Consider the following 26,471-nt stretch of genomic DNA (forward strand, 5'->3'; position numbering starts at 1 on the left):
ATTTTTTTTTCATTACAAGGTCGACATTGAATTACTTTTCTAGTTCTTGGACTGGGTTTGAAGTTGAGTCAGTGCATTTATCCGGCACCTCCTCCATCAATCACTTCACAATTTTCCCAGCCAATTATCTGTGGGGCCCGAGCTGCTTTAGACTTTATCAGTGAACTGTTTATAAACTTCCTATCACACATTCTGTGGAGCCAGTGGAGGAACATGAAATGTTTCTGTAGGACCACCAGCGTTCAAATCGCCTACAAGTCCATGAGAGCTGGAAAATACTGCTCTACTTCATCCCTGAAACAACTCTAACGGTAGGCTATCCAGATTGTGGAATACTTTTCTCATGAGTTTAAAAAAAAAAAAAGTATTAATCAGTGTTGCTCAGTTTATAACCGAAATGTGTGACGTGATCACTAATGTGACGGATGTTGCTTCCTTTGAATGAAGCAATAATTCCTCTAAGTTCTGTATGGGTTCTAAGAAAACAATTCTTCTTGAACTCGAATTTATCGCTTCTATGTGTGGTGGTGGTAATGATCTACCAAATATTTTCAGCATAATAAGTTGTGTGTGTGTGTGTGTGTTGTTTTTTTTGTTGCAATGTTCTTTTTGGATATTGTTGCTTTCGTTGGTTTCTATCAAAATAGTATGTTCACTTAGTGTATAGGGGAATAGGTTAGATTGCAAAAACAGAATGTAATGTCTAATGTATACAATCAAATATAAAACAGAATTGACTTGTATCTCCGCAGCTGAAACAAACTTTAACTTCTGCGGCCACCTCTATTGTTTGTTTTGTAAAATAACTGTTTTTAATGGTCTGTATATTCTTGTCTTCTTTGTTTCTTCAGTAAAGTATACTCATCAGCTCATGTGAAGGATGGTAGGAAAGAAGCTGTTACTGCCCATGATACTAATGTCAGTGCTGACATCATATGGACAGCAATTTGCTGAGGAGTCCTGCACTGTTCAGATCCTGGTCCCTGGACTTAAAGGCATTCTGCAAACTTTCTTAAATGCACCATAGAAAGGAAAGCAAAATGAGACCCTCTCTTTATCATTTCTTGTTTTCTTCCTCTACTGTCTTCTGAAAAAACAAAAAGGAGAACCAGGAGAAAAGGGACATAAAGGAGCACCAGGTCGACCGGGAAGAGTAGGACCTGCTGGAGAGACAGGTACAAGTTTTTGCTTTTGTTTCCCTATGCTTTGAAAAAACATTCATCCCTCTGAGTTGTATGCATTCTCTCATTTTGCACTATCACTAACCTGAAACAAAAAGAACTGGGCTAAAGATCACATTTCTTGAGCTGATAAGGTGCTGTTACATCATCAGCGGGCCATCCAGAGATGGCTTAGTGTTTACATCGGGGTGAGAGGTTGGCGGAGAGATGATATGAGGAATCCACTGCTGTGAACGAGTGTTTACTGAAGATCCTAATGAGGAGTAAAGGCTGTTGACACACTTCTGAATAAGCTTACATAGACTTAAAATTGTATTTAATCTTCCAAGGTGAATATTAATGGGGATTTGGGAATCTAGGGTATTATTTTGTTCACATTTGAATTTGTTCAGACACAAAAAAAGAGATAAATAGTAAATGGACTTGAGCTTGTATAGCACTTTTCTAGTTTTCTAACTCAAAGCGCTTTTACACTGCATATCACACCTACTAATTCAGACCCTGATGGTAGGGGCTGCTATGTAAATAACTATCAGAAGTAACCAATCCCATTCTTACACATTCATACACTGCTGACAAATTAGCGGGAGCAATTCTGGGTTAGATGTCTTGTCCAAGAATACATTAGACATGATGCTGCAGGAGCTGGGGATAGAATCCTTGGTCTTCTGGTTGAGAGCCCTAGAGCAGTTTATCCAATCCAATCCAACTTTATACTTGGATTATACTATAATATACTATTTTTCAGGTCAACCCGGTTTTAAAGGTCAGAAAGGCATAATGGGACGTTATGGAAAAGTGGGCCCAGGTGGAATGAAAGGTAATTTGAAAATTGAAAATGAAGAAATGTGCAGTATATCACAGTTTGATTCTTGTGACGTTTACAAGTAATTACATATGAAATCACAGGGGTGAAGGGTGACATGGGGGATCCAGGTCCAAAGGGCCCTAATGGAGATCCAGGTGAGATGTCCCATCATGCGATTCAGAATGTAGAACTAATTATTGCAGGATTAGACAGAAATGTTTGTGAATCCTCCACATTTTTACCTTATGAGGTGTTCCATGTGAGTGCACACCACTGAGGAAGATGATCGGGGAAATGGACATTATTGTGAGCCAGCTCTCTTCTGAACTGAAATTCTTAAAAAATGGTAAGATCTAAGCATTCGTCTAAGCAACATTCAATATCTGTACTTTTGATGTCACTTGCTATAATCAAAGAGTTGCAAATGGTGGGAATGTCAAAGTGAAGCTTATAGAAATACAAAGTGCTCATTTTTCAGCACTGCCCTCCCCTGCAGCTGTTGCTGGCATAAAAGAGACAGACAGTAAGGTGTATCTGTTGGTGAAGGAGGAGAAACGCTACGCAGACGCTGAAATCTACTGTCGGACGAGGGGAGGGTATATGGCCATGCCCAAAGATGATGAGGCCAATGCAGCTATCGCCGGGTACATCAGCGAAGCAGGTCTAAACAGAGTCTACATTGGGATCCATGACCGGCAACGTGAGGGCGTGTTCATCTACACCGATCTCTCTCCAATGACCACTTTCAGCAAATGGAGAAAAGGAGAGCCCAACAATGCCTATGATGATGAGGACTGTGTTGAGATGGTGGCTTCTGGGGAGTGGACGGATGTGGCGTGCAGCCCGACCATGTACTTTGTTTGTGAATTTGACAAGGACAGTTTCTGAGTACATTCAATGTAAATTGCAAAAAAATAAGAACTTTAACAAATGAGTTCCATATGCTCAGTCTTGTATGTGTAAATAGAATGACAACATGACAGGCTCATTGGTTTGACCCTTGTTTGGACAGACAACAAGTTATCTGTCTATCTGTCAATCTATCTATTCATTTATCTATCCACCTTTTTCCAATCTATTTATTTAACATCCACAGTGTTTGTTCGTATATGACACATTTTCTTGTCTTAGAGTAAGTAGACTCTTTATGTCCCAGTCTGCCATTCATTTCATTGACACAGCATGCCAGCTAATGTGTTGGGGTTTGCTATGCTGCAATCTATTTACTGAGCACTATTTGAAGCAGTCATTTAACAAGAATAATAAACCAATATAGAGAGCTGTAGTTAAAGGATAAAATCAAAGACAACTTTTGGTTCTGGTTGCTGCTAATCACAGATGTTGGGAACTATATTCAGAGTATTAAATAAGGTTATGTGTCAGTTATTGTAAAATAAATTCAGAAGTAATTGATAGGAAAAAGAGAGACAGTATCTGCCTATATCTTGTGCCTATGAGCGGACACTTGTGTAGTGCAGCAAGGATGAACATGGACAGCAGTGGGACAGCCCCACCCAGTGGATTAAAACTAAACCGCACTGTAACACCGGGAATTTAAAGAAAGGGTCTGTCTGTTGCTCCTCAGGCCTTTTATTGACTAAGTTGTCATAAGGAACAGCAAAAGTGTTAATAATAAAATAGCTTGGCCTCTTCATGCAAGTATCCCAGGTCAGCTGTAACAGTGTAACAGAGAGTCAGTATCTTGACTGTAAAATAAAAGCATTATGAAATTCTTTGTGTATACTGTACACTTGGGCTTTTCCTACTTTAAAATATATTCTGTGGAAAAAGCCCATACCTCTGTTTAAAAGGTGTCTACACATAATGCAATTATTCAAAATAAAATCCATGATATAATATGGACTGTTTAACATGACACATACTGTCTGGCAGATGGCTGTCCAATAACAAGTCTGGTTCTGCTCATGGTTTTATTCTTGGACCTCTGTTGGTTGTTAATCTTTTTAAAAGGTACACATAGAATATAAACACTGTCAATGAGTAATGTTATTCTCTCAACTATGTTGTAACGCGCTGTTGCAGAGTTATGATGTTCTCAAGTAATTCTACTGAGTTTAATTTACTCCAGCAGTTGCTTTCTGTGTTTGTTATTTAAAGATAATGTTTATTTAAAAATACACGAGCGTTTCAAATAATAAACAATGTGATGTATGCTGAAAGACAAAAACAAGACATCAAGACATAAGGTTAATATGTTATTTTAATCTCCATACATCCTCTATGGTTTAGTTGTGTGATTAATAGAAGTTGTCTTACATTCTGGCTGTTATTGTTCTTTTAGGATGGGCATCCCAGCTGAGATAATATCCTATTCAGTCCCTTAAAGAGGAACAATTTGAATATGCATGATCCAGTTCCCCCAATAAAGCACACAGCCCTGGTCCCTTAAGAAATGAATAATTAATGCTGAGATGAATTATGCATTTAATTGACCAGGAGTTGTCTGGCATAAACCAATTAGGTGCCATTGTTGGTGCAATCTCTGGTTACCTTTGAGGTAAACAATTTGGACATCTCTGTCTAACAGTGGACAGGCAGATAATCTGTGGCTGGGAAAAACAACGCCTGTAAATGGGAGATACAGTTGCCAGTAGGGCCAAACGCTCAGAAACTGACAAAACGACAGACATTTAGAAAAATGCTCTGCATATATTCAAAAGCAAATGCAAACTCCCAAACAAATCCTAACTCACTTCTGGGTTTTAGGACTCATTCCTGTGCCAGTCTATTGTCCCAGAAGGGCATTTTAGCTCATGCTCTGAATGTGGGTTCGTTCATTCATGGGAAAGAGAGGCTTGATTGGTTCATAAAACGTGGTCAAGTGCCGCCATTGGTCTAAGTTTTTACGTGTTTACAACTACAGATGAAGGATTTTTTATTTCTTTCTTTTCCAGAGCTCATGAATTAATAACTGTAAGGATCTAAAGACAATTTCAACCAAAATCTTAAAAAGAAAAATTTGAAAATGACCTACCCTGCCTTAAGTCTAATTTTCTGTACCTGCAATGTGTTTAATGCTTATGCAGTTGTTTTGCCTTTTTGCAGCGAGTGTGTATCTTTGCATTGTTTTGAATGTGCAGCGTTTCTGCATATGAGCGTTTTTTCTGAATGTTTGTCGTTTCATCAGTTGTTGGGCGTTTGACCCCTACAGGCCACCGTAGATGTGGCTGGTATGGTAATGGAAATGAAATACACAACCCACGCCTACACCATCCTTGTACCACTTTTTATATCCAGGACATTTATAATTACAATATAATGCATATAAAAACGTAAGCTACCCAAGTTTTCACCATCACAGACTGCGTATATTTGAGACGTCTTCATTGAAAGGCAGTCCAGTCTCTGATACAGGGTTGCTGTCAGCAGGGTGCAGACAAATGGTTCCACTCCCACAGAAAACTACAACTTGAACATCATCAACACGTTTTCCTCATACTTTGATGAATCAGCCTACTACTAAAGCTGCTAGCTTCGTTTAGTAACCTAACTAAGTGGAGCTAGCAGCTTTAGCAAACACAATCAGAGAGGGCCACAGTGGATGAATCGTGACAGCGTGAATGAGCAGTTCAAAACAGGCAGTAAGGTGCGTTTATACTAAAGACTGTAATGTTCTGTTTTTATGTATGCTTGTGGACTTTATTGACTCCATTATATTGGCTCTGTAAGGGCACATTTATTCCTAGCAACAGTAAGGCTTTATTATCGTCAGAGTTGCTGTGTTTTCCTCTGTTGTTGGGTGGGCATTAACCTGTTTAGTATTAAAGTCAACATGTCATTAATCCATGTGCTTGGTTTGAGAAGTCTGTGTTACATAAATAATCAACATAAATAAATAAACTTTGGCCTTACAGTCTGCTGTTACAGTTTGAAGGACAATTTTTGTTTTCATCAAACTCTGAATGATGTCGAAAACACTTCTTTTCAAACCTGAGCTAACTTGCTTTTTTTTGAAGTTATTTTTTTTAAAACTCCGAAATCGTTATGAAAATATATCGAACTGTAAGGACAATGTTTTGATGAGTCTTAATTATATTAGCTATCATATTACTGCATGTTGATAATACTACAGTGAGAGGACACGTTACACTGAAACACAATTGCCTTTAAGTTTGACTGATAAGTAATAAAACACCCTGAATGTCCTTTAGTCACATAGTTTAAGAGCTGGAGCCGGCCTAAAAGCATATTTTTTTATTTATTTTATTAGATTTATACATCTAATGACCCTTAGTTTTTAAATGTTATGATATGATCAGCTTCACAGCGATCTTGTAGTTTCTGCTCTCTGGAGACAAAGTGATGAGAAGAAATCGAGTGTAAATGATAAGAAAAGTGTAAATATAAAGTGATCCCTTACAGTTGGTGGAGATGGTCTTTGTGCTTTTGTGGGGTTAAAGAAGTAATGTCTTATTTCTTAGTTGCTTTCCCACTAAAGGTGTGTGTGTTCATGTTTTTGGTCATTCTTTGTTGTTTTATAACCTACAATGCTTTGCCTCCTTCAGCTGGAATAAGGATCCCAAAGTATACTTACAGAGGCTGTGAAAACGTTTTATCCATGCTGGAAGAGAAAGTGCGTCTTCACACTTGTGCTGTGTGACAGGTAATCCTTGCTTTCTGTACAATGTGAGCCCTTGTAGTTTTTAATAAGTCATGTGCAACATTTAGTTGTTGTTCTTTCCTTGAATCACAGAAGCTAAAACTGAGGAGTACAGATTTTAAGTTTTTCTGAAAAAAATGTAGTGAATCACAACCAAAAAAAATGTCTTTGTGTTTCCAGGCTTTGTACTTTACATTGACGTACTGTGAGAGATCGGACTGACCTACAGAACAAGCAGCCACATTATATTGTGAGAAGTTTAAAGCCCTCCCATATGCGACGCATATCCCGGCAGGGGCAGGACCAGGAAAAACAACAAGTTCTTATGGTATGAAATCTAACTTTTAATCACTGAAAAAGGTATTTCAAATAAAGACTCAATTTTATTTGTGCAAGACAAACTGCCTGCTAAAAGAGACGATAAGCAAAGACTGTGGCCAATACTGTTACTTTAGAGTTGGGAGCATTTTACCATCTGGTTGCTGACTTTTTTTTTTTTTTTTTTTGGTAACATGGGAGCGTCCTTGTTCATTGCTGCAACACCTTGGCAGTATCACAGTGGAACAGCATATCTTTGCACACGCAGCATTTCAATTAACATTTCCCATGTGCAAGACTTATTGTGGGGGTGCAATTCCTTATGAAAGCGCACTATCATCCATCACTGTCTGCAGTAGGCATTGAGTTACCTTTGCTTTTTACTTTGATGGGTAATCCCCACAGAGACGGGCCGGCCCACTTGATCAAGTGCAGTGAGCCTCATAGACAGATCATATGCACCAGGAGGACTTCACCAAAAAAAAAGAAGAAGAAATCTCTTATTCAAACCAGAACTGGGACAATTTGTATTGTGATTAAGTAGACAGTGGAGTGCGTTGAATCCATATGAGGGTTACGCTGCTGTGGGTCCCGAGCTGAACACCATATTACACAGTGAAGATGAGAACATGCCCACTCAGCAGGTTGAGGTAGCGATGGCGGACCTCCAGTGAGAGATGTGTCCTGACATGTGAGTCTTCTAAGCATGAAAGATGACAGTACTGTGGCAGATGTCAATGATGTTTTCAGATGGAGAAAAATTCCTTACCTCTTGCTATATCTGCGCTTGATACTGCCGGTATATAGATATTACTTACGTTGGAAATGTGTAGAATATTTACAAGTTATATTATGAAATCATTTAAAATGCAGAATGTCACAATATCAGGATTTTAGTAAATCAAACGATATGGATATGTTTGCTTCCTCCTCAACAAAAATAGAAGCCCGAGATGCTCTGAGACGTTTCTCGGTTTAATCAACAAAAAAATGCAAGCAAATGTCTTCACACTGTAAAAATTGCACAAATAAATTGGCAACTTTTTGGAACTGAAAAAATGAACCTGTTGAATTTGTGCAGTTTTTGGACTGCTCTTTTTTACTTTCTCTGGCAGCAGCATTAGGTGAGAAATATGATTGGAAGAGCTGTATTTTTTTTTATTATTCTTTTTTAAGTTGATATGTTTTTAGATCGGTCATGAAAATAATGGAGAGCGTAGTGTTTTACAAATGTGTGGCATCAAAAAGAAACGTCTCAAACATTTTGACAACCTCACAGTGGCCTCATTGTAAGTCAGAAAGAAAAAGAAAATGTCTTTAACATCTTTCCAAGACTGAAACCATATGTAAGAGGCGTGAAGCTGGCACATTTTGCTCAATGAATTTTAGTTTTGAATCAACGTCCACTTTGTCATTTCACATATTACCATAAGGTGGAGACAGAGACAGAGCTATGGCTGTGTTTTGCATCCACTTGCCCATGGTAGTAATACTCATTCAATGGACATGATGCTGCCACAACACCCCCCCCCCCCCCCCCGCCTCTATGCCTGGTCCCTCATGAATTTGTAAACATGATTTGACCAGTTAATAAGGACCTTTCAGAGGTAGAAGATGCATGTGACAAAAACTGCCCACTCTGTCTCGATCTGTCGGCTGTTTAGCTTACTGATTATACATACATTTATAGGGTCATGTCCATCATTAATTCCAGTTTGACCTCACAAAACAACAGCAGTCTGCTTTGAAACGCCTGTAAAATGACCCTTTAAAGATGCCCACCCGGGCTGTGTAAAATGTAACCTTGATCTTGCAACCCCGGCTGTATTGGAAAGGGTGTCTGAGCCGTGTCGCAACGGAATGGGACATCTGGTGCGGAGCAGCTGAAGTCTTAACTGACGGCTCCGTAGAGTGCACAGACACCGCGTTCCCATCGGAAGCTAAGCGTGTATGCTGAGTGAGGTGTTCGCAGACGTGATGAGGTCGGAAGTCTTGAGGTAGCTATAGCATGAAGAGGAGATTAATAGGATGGAGAGGAATTAAAAGAGAGAGAGAGAGAGAGACGGAGAGAATGGGAATAATGATGCGCATCACAGCAAAGTACTTTCATATTGCAGCAATAATGATGAGCAGTGCAGTTGTGCTCCAAATGTATTCAACATAAAACGTCCTGTGAGAGAGGGGAAAAAAAAAAACCAGTCCAGAAAGGCTGACTAAACCTTTAAAAATCTGCACTCCCTGACATCATTGATGACTTGCTGCTGCTCCGCTCTCCCCTACTGTTTTCTGCATGATGTCACTGCTGAGAGGAAGTAGCAATGCCCCGTGGAAAACTCCCCCCCCCCCCCCCCCCCCCCCCCTCCTCCACAGCCACCACACACTGCTGCCAGCATGTCTGCTCACTGAGGACCCGGCCCTAGGAGTGGCTTCTACTGATACCACATCCCGCATAGCGTCCCGAGGCTGGTCGGTCCAATTGGTTGGGACCCCAGTTTTCCCCTTGCTATCATATCTTGCTGTCCTCTTGTTGACTCCTGTTCTCTGCCACTTGAGAGGGCCACAGATTACTTGCTGCACGGTCCCCCTGAGCCCCCTTCATGCTAACTGTAACACTCTCTCTCTCTCTCTCTCTCTCTCTCTCTCTCTGAGGCCTCCAGATACACACAGTTGGCTGCTCCCACAGGACATGGAACTGTAGATATGTAATGCAGAACGAGAGCTGGGATGACCTCAGCTTTTCCACCGACATGTTTCCACTTCTGCTGCTCCTTGTACTGTACTCTCCCGGCTCGGCGGCGCCCCTCGTCCTCTGATTTCACCTCCCCGAGTGAGACGGCCTTGATTTAGCGGTGTTGATTTAAATAAGATCTATTTACATCCCGCCAGCAGGCCGTAAATATGCCAAACAAGCTGTTCAATTTTTGATTGCCCAGATGTATTTTTGATTCTGAACTTTACCGTGAAGTTGTTTTGCATCAGTCGCACACGAATGAGGTTAGGCAAACTGAATTAACAGCTTTAGCGCCGCGACAGTGCCAGTGCTCCTTTTTCCTTTGATCTCGCACGGTTCTGTGGACACTACAGCGCTGGAGTGTGAACTCTGTTTCAACTCTTCCTTCCTTTTTTTTTTTTCGCTGAATATACAAGGCAAACTTCACTCTCCTTTTGTTGTTTTATTTCTCTCCCTCGGCCCACCAACGGCTGTAGAAATTCAAAAGAATATCAACAGACTTTGCCTCTGCATTAAAGAAAGCAAACAAGTGAAGAAACAATGCGGCTTCTCCCCAGAGTCCATGTTAGTGAGCTTGCAAACACCACTGCCAGAAGTGTATTCTGGTGGAAGCCTGAGATCACTCCGCTATCCCCCAAGCCTGCCCAAGGATCCAGGCAGGCAGCTGCAGTAAAGAGCGCTGTAACTGAAAAGAAACATTAAGTCTGCTCTCTCGCGCTCCCTGTGTCTGTGTCTCTCATTCTCTGTGAGGGAGACATACCTCACCTCGCTACCTACAGAGGGGATGAGGAGCCTGTGAGGAGAAAATTGCCTTTTGTGGAAGCATTAATTCAGATGTGTACCCTGCTGTCTGAACATCACTCTGAACTCTCCCCACTGCGCTCTCTCTCTCTCTCTCTCTCTCTCTCTCTCTCTCTCTCTCTCCTCCTCTCTGCAACTAAGTCCCAACCCTCTTTCCTTCCTCCCCTCTTCATCAATAACCTTCTGCCGTCTACTGCTGAAGAATAACTTATTCCCTGTGACTCCCTCCCGTTCCCTTTTAGCTTGTTTGGATTTTCATTGTTTGATCTGGCTTGATAAATAAGACAAATGCAGTTAGAAATTCATGGCTGCCCCTTTTCATCAATAAATGATTAGTTTGCCACGCTCCCTGGTGATTGATAGGTTGTGCACAGGATGTATTGGAACCAGATGAATTCAATACAGTAGGAGTCGCAGGGGAGCTACAAAGCATATCAGCTCATGGAAAATTGAGGTCAAAGGAAAATGTAAAAGAAAAAGAGATAAAAAAAGAAAATAGAGGAGAACAAGTTTTTGCCCTGCTGTGTTTTGTCTTTTTCGTCTTCCTCTTCACAAAACAACAGCAAAAAAAGTCGATGATGAATCACAGAGAAATCTGAGGCAATGTGCCTTAATCTGTGCCTCTGTTTTCGACTCTCTTTTGTCTCTTCATGTAGTTTGCTCACACAGGCTTTAGAGAGGACCTTGAGCACACAGCCAGGGGGGCTGCGTGGAGAGGAAAAAAAAGACACAGCCAAGCCAGAGAGAACCAAACAACAGAGGCAGGTGTCCAGGAACCCGGTTCTCTTCTCAGCAGGGGGTAAGCAGAGCAATTCTATAGAAATAACTATCTCTCCTGCCCCCCCCCCCCCCCCCATAGTGCACCCCTACCTCTCAACACCTCCTTTTTCACTCTGCCAACATGAAGAAACCTGTTGGCTTTTGATGACAAATGTTGCTGTATCCGTACGTTTGGGGAGGACTACCTTCAGGCACGCTTATAAATGGATGCATTCCTTTAGGTGTTCAAAGTCGATCTCAATTATCGTTTTTTTGTTTTGTTTTGTTTTTTTCCCAAAAAACACAACTAACATTTGGCAGGTGAAGGAGCTTTCTTTGGATTCTCAACCTGTTCTTTTAGGTCCAACCAGAACACAACCCCCACCCGCCCCCCCCCTCTCTCTCTCTGTGGGGAAAAAAAAAACAAAACAGTGTGAATATTAAACAGAACAAGACTTCAAACACAAATCAAGGGGGCTTAAATCATAGATGAATTCAATCAGGCCATTTTGTTGAATATTAATCCAGAAAGCCTTGTTAACAACGTGGGGGGAAAACAAAATGCTCTAATTTGCTCCTCGTGTGGATAAAAAAAAAAAATGGTAATAAGTTATTAATCGCACATGATGCCCATAAAGGAACATAAAAGTGACAAAATAGTGCTTTGGATTGATGGGTTTGAACACTGAGGCAGTTGCGCTGCTTTAAAGTGACGCTCTGTTAATCTCTGATGCCCAGTAATGTAGACGGTTCTTTCGGTAGTTGTCGTTTCATTAGTTTATTTTGGCCATCTGTGTTCAGTAATACTTCACTTTACTCATCTAATACCGCATAAAACATTTCATGATATGGTTCCACAGCTACAGCAAAGTTTTAATACTGAGCTGTCGATTGCGATGATTTAGTTTTTTTCTGTTTTGATTCTGCGTTTGATTTCTTTCTGGTGTTTTTTCCAGGCAGAAAAGCGTTGCTGTTTGTGGAGAAGAAAAGCACTGCACGGCGGTCTTGTCTCCATGACAACCGTCTGTTGACAACTGTCGCTGTATGGCTGACACTGCTCCTTGACTTTTTACATTGTTTTTTTTAATTTAGATAACACACAGGAGTGTCACACGTTTAGAAAAAGAGTGCCGGTGACGTCAGCGACCCCTTTCTAAACAGTTGAAAGATTGTCATCTCGAGCACTCAGCGTGGCCGCACAAAAAATACAAAGAAAGAAAAGGAAAAACACGCTGGGCACTTTGCTTTTCTCTAGACCAGTGGTGTCCAAACTTTTTTTCTTGCGGGCCAAAATTGTCGCGTTAGAATTGCTCATGGGCCACAGGGTTTTTTTTTTTTTTTTTTTTTTTTAAATATTGGATGGAACTTTTTGTATTTTGATCTCTTCAAAAAAGTATGTAAATACACAATAACTAATTGCAGTGGGAAACTGTTGTGTTCTAATTTTTTGGAAAGAATAGTCAGGCTTTTATACTCGCTAACATGAAAAAGAAAAAAAAGAAAGAAATATGCCATCTGATGAGGCCTCGGGCCAAAATCTTGTAATTCTTCGATTGAAGTCAAGGGCCACAAAAAATCCACTCAAGGGCCACAAATGGCCCCCGGGCCACACTTTGGACACCCCTGCTCTAGACGGTCGCCTTCTGCTGCGAATGCTCGCTCCTCATAGAAAACAATTACAGAAATGAAAGAAGTGCTATGTGGACACAAGAATAGTTTGATTCTCTGTCTTTAAAAGGAAACTAGTTTTTTTAGGAAGAAAACAAAATGTAACCTTGCTTGCTAAGGTTGAAACCAAGTGTAACAACAGGTGAGAAATATACGAAATCTGAGCGAAAGAGTGTCTGTGAAATGGAGAAATTCATTCATTTAAAGCTATCTATAATCTGCAGCTGCCGCTTTTAGCATCACTTGTCAAATGGGCTCAGCAGTGAAGGAACAGGCAGCTGTCAGTCTACAGTAAAGGCTTTTAGATCACGTAACAAGAAAGCTTGCTTCAGAAGATAGTTCCACTTAGCCGAGTCATATCGCACTAAAATCTGGAAAAATCAAGAACTTTAACAAAACAGCACCCTGGTGCTTCTTCTAAAGCTCTCTTTAACCAAATAAAATCACTGCAGGGGATTTTATTTCTCCAACAAGACGGCGCTTTATCATTTCAAATATTGTTTCGACCCAAAAACCTAACACTTAAAGCAAAAAAAACGATGCTCACAAATATTAAAATTTTTCTTAAAATTTTTTTTCCCTCACCTTCGTCTAGACTGGGCGCCAAAAGTATTGCTAGACTGAACAAACTTCCCGTCGTCTAGATGTGCTGTGGCTGTATATTTGCCTTGCCTGAACCCATCAGCCTCACCCATGTTCTATACATACACGTTTATTCTTTCACTGATAACTCTACCATGCTTTGTTATCTGATATTTAAATGAAGTCTCTCTCAGATTCAAGCGCAACAGTGTGTTGAATTATTCACTATGGAGCATGTATCAGATCCAGCAGCCAAGAAAAGAAAGAAAAAAAAAAGGGGGACATCAGAATTAGTTTGTTTACAGGGCACAACAACAACAACAATGTAACATTGCTGTATAAAGCAATTCCCCCATCATGCATCAAGAGCAACCTGTCACTGTCAGGAGCTCAACCCCGGACTGGAAGTTCACGCTGGCTGGCCATATTTGTGTCAGGGCAGCTGTGGCTTTCTGTGGCCCTTTCCGTCTGTGGGACCACTCTAAATAAATAAATGGCTTGACAGCAACATTGATCTCTGGTGAAGTTGGACAGGGGGAGGCAGAGGAAGTGGACAGGAGTGCAGTGAGGGATGGAAGGGCACACAGACGGAGAGGGAATGAGTGTGCGGAAGAACACGGCTGTGACTGCCAGCCGATGAGGTAATTGTGATTAATCACTTTTCGCAGAGGACGGCGTGTTCAATGCGACCAACACGGAATAGACGTGAGATGGAGAGAGCGGATGGAGTGCCAGAAGACAGCCAGTTGAAGGTGGACCTGACGATTGATCTGGAAAAACACAAGCCTATAGAGAAGTGTAGTGTCTTCGAAGTCTAAAAACGCTGTATTCAACTTTGCCTTTGACAAACAGATCCTTTCCTGGCTGATTCCTTTCCTTTAATACACGCCTCTCGCTGCTCTTTTTTGTCAGCGAAGAGCAAAAGTTGAGTGTAAAAGTTGATGAACACCACAAAAAAAAAGTTAACTTTTGATGTAAAATGTATGGGTTAGATGGAAAAAGGTGTCTTGCCGCTACGACATCCTCTGCCCGTCTTCCTCCCACTAAGCTCTCTGTGTGTTTTTCAGCTTCAAAAAGAATTGAGAATAAACTCCCACTCCTCCTAATATTTTTTTTTTTTTTTTTTTCTGGCAGAATACGGCTCATGACTGCTCAGCAGAACGAGTTACATAAATATATAAATATTTCGCAAAATCAATACGGCAGTACAGTACAGTCTAAGCCAGGGGGGATCTTGTTTTCTCCCCGCCTGCAGGTTGAGGCCAAGACAGTCGAGGAGGAGGAGGAGGATAGTTCTGCCGGTCCCTGCAAGGCCTCCCTCCATGATTCAGACGGCTTGTGTCTGCAGAGGTCATTGTCTGCAGGTTCTAGGAACAATGTAAATACCCTTATTAAGAGTTCCACGTAGTTACTGCTGCACGTTAAGTCCATTTTTACTTCATTATGAAGTCCAATTGTTTCATTTGCAAAGGGATAAGGTCACATAAAAAATGGTCTAAGCTGCAATTATCGTAATCACCATTCTCCATAATTGCAAGAGCGTCGAATAGACCTGCTTCAAGCAAATATACTTACATCCTCTGTGTGTGTGTGTGTGTAACCTGTTTTTCTGCCTCCGTTCTCTCTCTCTCTGAATTGTTTGCAGTGTATTAACCAGCACAGCGTTTCTTGGAGGCAAGGGAAGGCGGTGAGAGGCACGGGACACAGAGCTGCTACTGAAGACACGGGATTTAAAAACACCTGCGCCTGAGGTACAACTCTATGTGCTGTGAGTTTACAAAGCTTAGCTGAGGCCACAGATGCTGGATATATCACAGCATCCAGCTTTAAAAAAAAAAAAAAACCACACACACATCCAAGTTTGTATTTGTGATTAGAACAGAGCTCCATAACAGCATGTGGTCGTATCCAATGTCTGCGCCGCAATATAGACTGGTTATTGCGTATATATTCCGAGTGATGAAGTATGACTGGGATGTGTCTACAGATGTTTTTGCATGGATCTGCGCTCCCCAGAAATTACACTCATTTAAATACACTTATTTTGCCCTGATAATTCCCGAGGGACGGCCATGTGGAGCAGTGTAACTGTGATGAATGCACACAATCGTTGGCTGATATTACTATTCCGAGCAATTTCACGCGGCTTTGAAATGAGGAGATATTGAGTCTTATTTAAGCAATCAATAACCTTGAACATTTTGTTTTAATGAAAACTATAATTTCAAGCAGTGGCTATTACACCACGGGGGGAATGTTTTGGTGTGGGGATGATTTTGCTGCCGTTTGCACTTCTGCAATAAAGATATTCTTATCGGGGTAATTATTGACTTCTGGGGGCCAGTTATGACCCCAGCTAAAGACCTCATCAATAGCTTAATTCATTACTTATTGCTTTTAGTCATACATGAATGTTGCTGATTCAGATAGGCTATGGATTGAAGGGACACACAATTAGATGATGGGAAATAATAATAATAGTAATAATCCCTGGGACAGAGTCAGCTCTTTTTTTCGTCATAAACGTCCTGCTAGGTGGTTTCTGATTCGTCTGCTGACGATGAGTGACACAAAGAGGAGGTAGGTTCCCAGAGCCCGGCTCCAATGTGAGATCCAGTTTACACTGACGCTGTCTTATGTGTATCAGCGCCACATTTTTTTAAAAAAAGGGTGAAGTTATCCTGCTGATAGAAAGTTCAACTTTTGTTTTGGAGAACATCCTCCACCTCACCGTCGTGTTGCTTTTTCAGCAAATGAGTTTTGTTTTTTTAACGAACTCGACTCTCAAAGTTGTCACCCAGACCAGTGATAATGAGGCTGCAGGTGACACGCTTTACAAACTTATAATCTTCCAATCGTTGACAAATGCTCCGCTCTTTTCCCCTTCGAAGCCAAACAGACCGTTGCTGCCTCATTGTCTGCAGCACCCTCATCATTTAGAACGCTGTGAATAATAATGAGGGATAACCGCGCTGCTATGACTCATACTTTGAGCTGAGTTGGGACTGATTTCCTCCCACTCCTGTGCTCATATGTGGCTCGTGAAATGCCCGGTGTACTCTGTGCATGTGCGTGTATATGGTAGATATTGATGACCAAATTCAATTACATGATTACATTTTCAGCCCGAGCTTTAAATGATTTATTGTATTGAATTTAAATAGTGAATACATTTAGAAACAGTACACCGGTGAGGTGGTTTGCCTGCATGCGATATTGACCTGTGTGGTCCAGGCCAAATAAAGAATAACGAGATTCAGCATCTCTGCCAAGTGGAGATGTCCGCTGGGAGTGAAGGCAGGCTATCTCACTGGAAGAGAGCGAGAGGATGGCGGGCTGGAGCCTGATGCACATTTATCAAAGCATTTCTTATAATCACTTGACTGACTTTTGTTGGGCTCTCTGAAGGTTGGTGTTTCCTTTAGAGTGCACTCTGTTAAGGAGCTGATTGATTTCATGAGGAGGAGGGGGGGTGGGGGTGGGGGTTGGGGGGGGGTCCTCCGTCTATGTTGTAGATGTCATACACTTTGAGGAAATGCGGACAACGGTGGATTTGCGCTCACCGCTGTGGTTTTGTGTTTACAACTATCATTTGTTTTGATTTAACAATATTGGCTGATTTATCAACCGGTCAGCTAAGCATTTTTTCTTAATTAATATTGTTAGAAATGCCAATACATCCAGGGATGTTTGATCAATCGTGTTCCTCTTCTTAAGAATTTTGTGATAAAAAATCGAACTCTTATTGACGGCTGCATTGATCCATTCCTTTTTCTTTTTTCCAATGCCAGTCCATTTCATTTGTCTTTCACTTGTTTTCCCCCTGCTCCTATTCCCCGAAGCTTAGGTTAGTCGTTTTCCAGAGGCCTTATTCTTCGCATGCAAGGTCAACTATAATCAACTCGAGACAATGTGACTGCCTCGAATGTCCACGGAGCAAAGGCAGAGGAAGATGACTCTTCTGGGCTTTTAAGGACCTTCTGCGTTACACCGTTCAATTACTGCGCATTAGACAGTGCACAGCCATTAATCAGGCGGAGATGTTCTGCTCGTCTTCAGCGGAGACAATGAACTGGGGAGATGTATTCTGACTTCTTGTCTGGGCGACTGTTTAGTGCTGCGAAGAGAGATGACAGTTGGGAAGGCACCAAAGCTTTCAGTACAGAGACGTCCTAAACTGAACTGCCTCTCCGCTCTCTCTGCCTGTTTTCAAGTGAAGTTCTCTGCTTCACGCAGCCTTGTCTTTGAATTTAAAAGAAGATAGGCTTTGTCAGAGATTTACTGTATATGTGGGAGAGTATTACGAATCTGATATATCACTAAAAGGGGAGGAAGCTGACAGATTTACCGATTAGAGCTGCATATGCATCGAGTATGACTAGATGATGATATGAGAAACTGATTTATGTTTTCCAGGAGCCTAAGGAGAGGGAGCCGTGCCCTGTTCTTCGCACACTACGGTCACGGATGTCCCGCTTTTTCAAGGGTAGGTTCATCAAAGCATAAAGCCCGGTAGTAGCTCACTGGCAGCAGCAGCAGCAGCAGCAGCATCCCCCCCCCCCCCCCCCCGTGTTCCCCTCCACAGCACCTAATGCACCCATAAAGAGACCACTAATACACTCTGCATTACCAGTTCCTCCCTCACATCGCATGTCACCAGATCCGCAACCACCTCTCAACATCTGGGAGAGCTTTACGCCGTGCTTTATGGAGACCATCTGGTTGAGTGGGTTTCTCTGCCTCCCCAATCTCAAATGACTTATTCTGGTATTAAAGGCACCTGCACATCAAGGTGTGCCGTGCCGCGGCCGGGGATTATTCACCGCTCGCTTGCAGCTTGGAACGTCTCAGACAGAATGGGACAAAAATGTCCCTTGTTACTATGGAAATCGTCTAAGTAGCGCTGCATGGCCTGACTGGATGGATCTAGAGAAAAAAAAAAAAACTGAAGAAATAGAAAATCAAAGCTGTATACATTTGATTATGGGTGGGGGAGAAGATAACATAGTGTTAAAGACAAACCAAAGCAATGATGTGAAGTTGACATTCTCCTTCGTTGGCAGAATGTGCCTTTCAGCTAGTTCAGGCAATTTCATTCTAATTGCCTACAAAACACAGGCTTCGGCTCGTGAGGCCCGTCCAGTGCCTTCCCAGCATCTTCCGTCGTTCCGTGGGAAAATTCCTAAGGTGACTAAATGGAACAGGATGTGAATCTCCGCTACGTGGTTATCACCGTCGGCCCTTCAATCGCTTGCCTCGCCCTGTCAGTATTACACCAGGAAAATCACTGCATCCTGCGCTCACAGCAGGCTCCTTCCCTTGCACATGTGGCCCCTATACCATCATGACCGTACACGAATGCACATACATGCACATGCAATGTATGAGCACATCTGAGTTATCTTACAGGCTGCAAATGTTTTTTTCAGGCATATACATGTATTCTCTGTCAATTATCCTTGTATCGATTGCACCATAGGTGGAGATGCACCACTCCGGTTCTTGGCCTGATTTCCCCGCAGAATATACATGAAACCTGCAGGGGGCATTTTGGATATATCGCAGCACATTATTGCTTGCACACTCAAGAATCACGTCTTCATTTTTTTCCCGGTCCCGATCGCATCACGCTCTTGTTGCTGTTTGTGAATCATTCATGCCTCATATTCCCTGGCTGTCAGTGCATCTGCCGCCTTGGAAGGGGAAGTGAGATGTGAAGCGAAATGCAAGTGATCTCTAACAGAATCTGCCACCTGCTTTGCATCAGAATGCCAATACCTGGTTCGTTTTTTATCCTTGAAAGGATGGGGAGGGGAGGGGGCGGAGAGAGAGATCGAGGCCTCTTTCCTAGGAGCAAATCAACTATCAAAGTACTTGCAGTGTCTCCTTCTAATACTTCACCAGGGGTGCTTCACCATCTTGACTCCCATGTATAAAACAAAGAGGTACTACTCCACCCGGTTCTATTCGGCTGAGGCTCTCCTTCAAAAGTTATTGGCATCATGTACAATGGCCTTGTAATTTACGAGAACTGTTAGGGCCTCTGACAGAAGTTGTAAAGCATCTTGACTGATTGGGTAGATGTGAGATGTGTGCAGTCACGGCATATTGTCGCCTGTATGTGAGCCGCGACATGCAGAGAGTCGCGCGACGTGTCTCTTGTCACAGATAAATTACTCCGCACCGTCAAATTAAGTTGTTGTAAATCACCTGGCGGACCCGACGCCAGTCCTGAGTGACGACCTTTACGCCTATTTGACTTTAAGTCTTATTTATGTTAATCACATCTGCATTACGCCGACGGTAAAACTGTGTCATATCCTAAAAGGTCATTGTTATCAGTGCAGCATGTGACAGAGGCAGAACAACAACTCACAAAGAGTAATAAGTGATTCTTCTATATAGAAATAGAAATATATAATTGTCTTTTTTCTCCTGTCTTTTTTTTTTTTACGGTCTTTGTTCCACACGACAGTCACTGAAAAGGTACAAACTCTACATATGGAATCATTAAATGTCTCATTGATTCAACTTGTAATCTCAAATACATAAAACATAATCCAGAGTGTGATAAGATCCATACAGAGCACAGGGGTTTTTAATGCACAGGGGGATACAGCTGCTTCCTTGTTATTGCTGCACATTATAAGGACTTGTTAGCTCGACAAATGCTGGGTGTGGATATTAAAACGCGCCTCCTCACAAAGAGCTACAAGATATTAACGACATGACTGGCATCGCATGTTCCATAGATGTTGAGGCCGCTGCAGTTCATCTGATGATGCCGTATATGTATTTGTTATTCACACAGACATTGAGTGGAGCCTTGAGCATGGCTCCTCTTAAGGAGAATGAGAGGCTTTTGTTACATTATAGGAAAGGAGAGAGAGAGAGAGCTTTTCTTCTCGCTCATCTTAAACCCGTCATGTGAGGCCTTCAAAAAGGCAGCAGATCCCAGCAGCGATCCTACCCCCCCCCCCCCCCCCCCCCCCCCCACACACACACACACACACACACACACACACACATTTACATGGTGTAAAATAATAAGTTCCAAAAGACTCATGTGTTGAAAATCAGCTATTGTGATGTGAGGGAGAAGCATCTGTGTGTGATCTCTGCTGCACTCGAGACGACAGGCTCTGTGAAGTGCACCACTGGCCAGTTACACATTAGCTTTGATTGCCAGTTTGTTCTCTGTGCAGCCCCGTAGCTTTGAACCGCGTCTCAAGATGAAAGCCAACCTTGTCCACAGTGTGTCCACTGCAGACCGCTGCTGTTGCTTATTTGCTTCAGGCACCATCAAGGGGCTTCGGGACTATTTTTCTTCTTTAGTTCTGTACCATGCTGGAGCGAGCATTATGTATAATTTATCATACAATACATCCAGAGACAGCGCCCCGTCTGCACTCTCTTTTAACTGAATGCCTGTTTTTTTCTTTCTACATCTTGTGATGATTGTGGTCAATGTATGATTCCACGAAGGTGTGTATTTCTGTGTGGCCAGCAGAGAGACTCTAGAATTAGTGTTTCCCATGATGAGAGCATCAACCTTCAGAACTCTCTCTCTCTCTCTCTCTCTCTCTCTCTCTCTCTCTCTCTCTCTCTCTCTCTCTCTCTCTCTCTCTCTCTCTCACCCTTCCTGCCTTTTTCTCTGCTCTCTTCCCTCTTGAATTCAAAAGCCATAGAATACAGTGTTGGACTGTCGAGGACCAGACGTCCTCGTTCTCTTCTGTCTCCAGCGTCTAGCTGCTCATGTATAAGATGAAACGGTGTTATAAGCCAAATAAAAATGTCTTGCCTCTTGACAGCCCCACCGTGAATATATGGGCCTCTTATTTGAGTGAATATATTGCATAATTATGTACGGTTATGAATATTGCATGGAGCCCCACACTGAGTGCATGGTAAGATGCCTAATTGCGGAGTTTAATTATTAAGAAGCAAAGGTCCTGAGCGGGTTTTGTGAGAAGCACTTTTGATAAATTATTTTTTGCAGTTTTCTGATGAATTATTTTTTTTTTGTAGGGGGGGCTTGTGTCTAATCAGCAGGCGTAGTGGACGGCGTAACTGCTCTTGAGAGAGACTTATCTTCCCATAGAGGGGAATTACTATGCTGATTAAATCCACTGAAATCAACTAATAACTTAATGATATTGGAGTGGATCAAAAGAATGAATCATGGCCCCTCATAGTGGTGGCTGTGGAAAACACAAGGGCACAGTGATGGGGAGAAGGAGGGCTGTTGCCGTCGACCTCGGGGCACAGTTTTTAGTATTTCTGCTAAAAACCACGAGGGAGGGAGACGAAGAAAGGGAGCATGTGATGGTATGTACTAAAGCGAACCAAAGATCCTTGTATTGAACAGGGTAGATTTGCTTTACTTCAAATGAAGCACTTCAAGGAAGGAGTCCAGAGAGGCTGACTAAACAAGGAATAGTAAACTAGATCTCCCTCAAGTACTGCCAAAGCCACCAGACACAGCTGCTTCTACTGTAGAGCTACAGCTTCTCTTACTTTCCAGCGTGTACTGTAACTGAGGCGCCCACACAAAAACATTCCTCCCTCGTTATGTATTCAGTTCAAGTGCACTTAATATGCAGGAAAAAGTTTAAGGCTTGACCTCGCGTTTGAGTCCAAAGAAATTTGAAAATGAATAAAACAAGCTTCTCTGCGTGTTGCTTCAAAACTAAAACGGGTTCACATGATGTATTCTTCCATAAAAGCTAATGGCTTTAATGCAGACAATAAGAATCACTGACCCACTTAATTGCAGCTCTGTGTCACTCTGAAACAGAGTTCACCACAGCTGCAGGATCAAACGCAGGGTAATAGCCGGGCGGCCCTCCTACAAAATGCATGTCGGTCTGGCACTCGTGAAGCACAAGTTAAGCTGCTTTTCGCGAGCCAGCACAAATATGTGAATAATTGATTGATATCGATGTGAAGATCACCTCGGCGTATCCAGTAGTTGTTTGGTTAAGAAGTCTCCTGTGGAGGACGGGAGCCTGGCCATCTGTCAATAACGCGTCACGCGTGTCACGCGGCTGGCACTCTGACCAGCTGAAACGCTTCAGTAAGCGGCTGAACAATTGTTCCCGATGTGACGTTAAATCAGTTATTCTGCTCGGAGAGAGCCGACGTGTTTCAACCACAGTTCCATCGGGTAGTCTGGGAATAATGGCTGTATACTAATTCTGCTCTCTTGCTTGGGTACAATTGCAGTGATTATAAATGATTGATTATATATAGTGGAGTGCAGCGCTTGAATTAATAGTTGATGGAGAATATATTCATAGTAGAATCTGCCTTTTTGACCTTTACCCAGGTGAATGAACAAAGTAAAAATTGTTCTTTAGATGCTCTTTAGATGAAGTAATGGCTTTGTCAAATCGAGTGTTCCTTGTTCAAAAGTGAAAAGTGAGTCAACTCATTAAAACCCATTTAAAAAAAATCCTCTACTCTTTTGACGATAGTGTCATTCTGTCATAGCACACCATTGCTATAAAGACACACATTACTGTCATGCTAACATTACACTTACACACATCACATCATTTTGCAGGTAAGCACTGTCCTACTTGCGCGCTAGCCAGCTAGCTTCTGTGCAAACCTGCGGTGTTTTGGGAACTCATGGAGAGTTCTGGGTGTCACTGAGAAGCTTGGTGAGGTTTGAATGGTTGGCTTGCTGCTGCTACACGGTTTCGGTTGAAGCTTCAGCATACAGGTTTGATAAATCAATAGGTTCACCACCAGTGTCAGCTCTGTAGGCAAAGTAGTCCCACAGGAGACGTGGGCAGCCTGTCGTGGAAGATGACCCGCCGTCGTTGTCGTCGGTTGGGAATGACTGGTGTCTACGTGACCGCTGAAGTTCTCACTCCACCTTGATCATGCTGCCGCCTTAGGGAGAAATGGATAATCCTTTTGAGTTCTCTCAGTCTTGATCATACTCTTATAAGACTTTCACCAGAGCCTTATTTAAACTAAAAAAAGTAGCAAAGATACAAAACAGTTTTGAATAAAAGTACTGAAATTTGGAAAGACCACACCGCTGATGCCAACAGTTTTTGTTGTTCTAAAATGAAATCAGCGGCGTGGAAACTGTTTATTTATAAGATCTTCAATAAGAATGGCAGCTTGGAGGTGGGTAGAAGATCACTTTTTTAAAAGGTTAAAGAGAGGGGTTAACTGTTGCACATTTAAGGAAGGAGGGGAAAACCCCAGACGACGGGGAGCAGTTAAAAGTGGTTGAAATATCTGGAGCAACCGCCTCAGAGGACCTTTGTAATATAGTCCCAGTAAAATGTGCAACGTGCTAGCTGCTTACCCAATTTAATTTTTCCTCATCTCTCTTAGTTTCTATAGTTTCATAAATAAACGTGATATGCTACTATTTGTAGTTCTTACTTCCTGCGGTTGAGCTATCACAGGTTCAGCGGCATGCACACAAGTCGGAGAGTGTCTGCTTTGGAAGTTTTAAAGGACACTCCACAGGCAGAATCAAACAAAATGTCTGTGAACTTTCAGATGTTGTGCAAGTGAAATGAAAATTGCTGAAGGTCATTTTATAGAGAGACTCGGCATGCCTTGAGACCCATATTGAGCCTTCTTGCACATGAGATGGACAGGTGGTGTTATAAAAAGACCTTTCTCACCCGCTGACATCATCCTGAGCCACCAGGAGGCCACTCTCTCTCTCTCTCTCTCTCTCTCTTTTTCTCTCTCTTTCTCGCTACCCACTGTCTGAATCTAATGGCTGGAAGCTCAGCTAAAAGCTCTCAGTGTGATAAGGTAATGTGGAGACAGACAGACAGAGAGAGGAGGGGGGATGGGGGAGGGGGGGGGGGGGGGGTGGAGAGAGAGTGCTATATCAGTGCAACCATATATACTGATTATACAGTGATGAGGAAATGGTCTAAAAATAAAAACAAATTGGAGAATGTGCGATGATATCACCGCGCACAGATTGCTGACTCCAGTGTTTGGAGTCGCATCCAGATGGTTATGGAGCGAGATGACGATGGGAGCCGAGGCTTACTGCTGTCCTCTTGACTGACCTTCCTGATGTCATGCTTGATAAAATACCGTGCGCTGGTATTTGTTTTGAACACGAGTGTGGTTTTTTTTTTTTTTTCGATTAATAAGAATGTTCTCACTCGGGTCCGACTGTGTCTTTAAGCTGTGATCAATGGGAAATGTTTATCCCTCGGTAACGTGCCGTTATTTCCATGACAAACCGCAGCTAATATGAATTGTAGGCGATTATGTCCACGCGCTCTTTCTTTTAGCGCCTGGAAAATCACAGCTGTATGAAAGACGAAGAAAGAGCTCATTATGTTTTGTGTAATTTGCTCAGCCTTCACTATCTGCAGATGGCTCCAGCAGTAGATTACCAACTACCCCCTTCACTCTTCTTTCTTTTACCTTGTCCTCTCGCCACACGTGTACATGCACCATTTTTTTTTCTTCCCCACTTTCCTTTTTCCTGCTTCCTTGTCTGCACCCCCTCATGTCCCCTCTCTCTCTCTCTCTCTTTCTCTCCCCCTCTTGTTCTCCTTTATCTGCTCCCAGACTGGCTGTCCTTAGAAAGATGGATGTGTGCATTCCCAGGGCAGATGGCCCTGTTGTTACTCCGTGTACCCGGCTCACACTTTAACACCCGGCCTCCTTGTCTGGCCTGATGGGCCATTGCCTGGGGAAAGGACTCTACTCCTACACAGTGCAGCAAACGTGTGTGTTGTGCAGCTAACCGCATGGGTGCTCACACCTTTTTCTTGTAAGAGAGTAGACTAGCAGACTGTATGCCAAATAACACAGATGGGTTCTTTCTTTTAAGGGTTCACAGTTGTTTAAATAGGAACGCTTTAATTTACTTCATAATACACACTCATTTGCATTTCTTTTCTTTTTTTCAGGTTTTTGATTGACAAACCAATATGGTGCATCCCATTTTATTCTGGTTTCTATTGGAATTACTGACATTATTATTCCCCCCCACCCCCACCCCCCAGGAAAGACTAGTTAAGGACTGCATGAACACAAAGACTCGTCGTACTTCGTTACGAGTTTTGTAATTGGCAACACATATTTTTTTATCTGACATTTTGTGCCCTTGGCAAGTTTTGTTCCAGAATGAACTCTTGGTCATTTTAGATAAACTCTTACTATCCGTGTTTTTACCAGATGCTTTAAAGTTTTTGTCTCTCTTCACTGAAAAGTGATGAATTCAAGAGAGCTGTGAAATAATTCTGTAAAGGATGTAGAACATGTAGAAAATGGTGTCACACAAAACAACATGCATCTCAGAATGTAGCCGGTTCTGTATTTATGTAATGTATCATTAAAGTGGATTTAGTGAATTACTTAAGCATGAGCTGAGTTTGCTGTTAAGTCAGCTGCTCATGGGACAGATGTGTGGTGTTGATACCGGTGAATTATGAGGACACATGCCATGCTTTTTTTGAACCTCCGTTTAAAATGAAGTGAAACTACCTGTGTCTCTTTCCGTAAGAATATACCTTTCTGGATTGCTTTTTTTTAAAATAAAGATAAGTCATGCTGCATGCATGTTCTGCATGTGTTTTTACCTCCTACTGACACTGATTGGCACCGTTTTGGACGAGGGCGACCTGTGCCATTTTGATTTATTTGTTCCATTTCATTGCCATGATAAACTTTTATAACAGCGATCATTTTTTGGCAGCATGTGTGGACCTCTTAAGGAGCGCTGTGCTTGATATCTCAGTGATCTAAGGATCATAAATCACAGGCGAGACATAAATTTGATCAGTAATATCACATGCTGTTAAGGTGTTTTGTGTGCACATATGTAAATCCAGGATGTTCAGTTTTCTGAAAATTGCAGTCTTTGTCCACCCTCTAACTACCGTAAATTCCGGACTATAAGCCGCTACTTTTTTCTCACACTTCGAGCACTGCGGCTTCTACTCCGGTGCGGCTAATGCATGGATTTTTTATGGGGGACAATGAGCTTCTGCCGCA

At 42.2% G+C, this 26,471-nt stretch overlaps 2 protein-coding genes across 3 annotated transcripts; both read left to right on the forward strand.

The window, feature by feature from the left end:
• Positions 1-219: 219 nt before the first annotated feature.
• colec11 (collectin sub-family member 11) lies at positions 220-3,990 on the forward strand. Of its 2 annotated transcripts, none has more exons than XM_079369590.1 (7): positions 220-311; positions 852-995; positions 1,104-1,175; positions 1,930-2,001; positions 2,091-2,144; positions 2,240-2,335; positions 2,468-3,990. In XM_079369590.1, exons 2-7 carry the CDS (start codon positions 881-883, stop codon positions 2,875-2,877), a joined length of 819 nt encoding a protein of 272 aa, XP_079225716.1. In that variant the 5' UTR covers positions 220-311; positions 852-880; the 3' UTR covers positions 2,878-3,990. The 2 variants fall into 2 exon arrangements, with proteins under 2 accessions (XP_079225716.1, XP_079225717.1); XM_079369591.1 differs by having other exon boundaries at positions 2,486-3,990.
• LOC306840176 (uncharacterized protein) lies at positions 3,473-20,229 on the forward strand (the record flags this gene model as incomplete). The annotated part of the gene is given in 8 exon segments (XM_079369272.1): positions 3,473-3,488; positions 6,516-6,607; positions 11,117-11,163; positions 11,165-11,259; positions 13,483-13,496; positions 14,725-14,847; positions 15,115-15,220; positions 17,886-20,229. Coding segments are annotated over 7 exon segments (492 nt in total). The 3' UTR covers position 15,220; positions 17,886-20,229.
• Positions 20,230-26,471: the final 6,242 nt, after the last annotated feature.

The sequence above is a fragment of the Symphodus melops genome, assembly GCF_947650265.1.
Source record: "Symphodus melops genome assembly, chromosome: 19".
In the NCBI taxonomy this organism is placed as follows: Eukaryota; Metazoa; Chordata; class Actinopteri; order Labriformes; family Labridae; genus Symphodus; species Symphodus melops.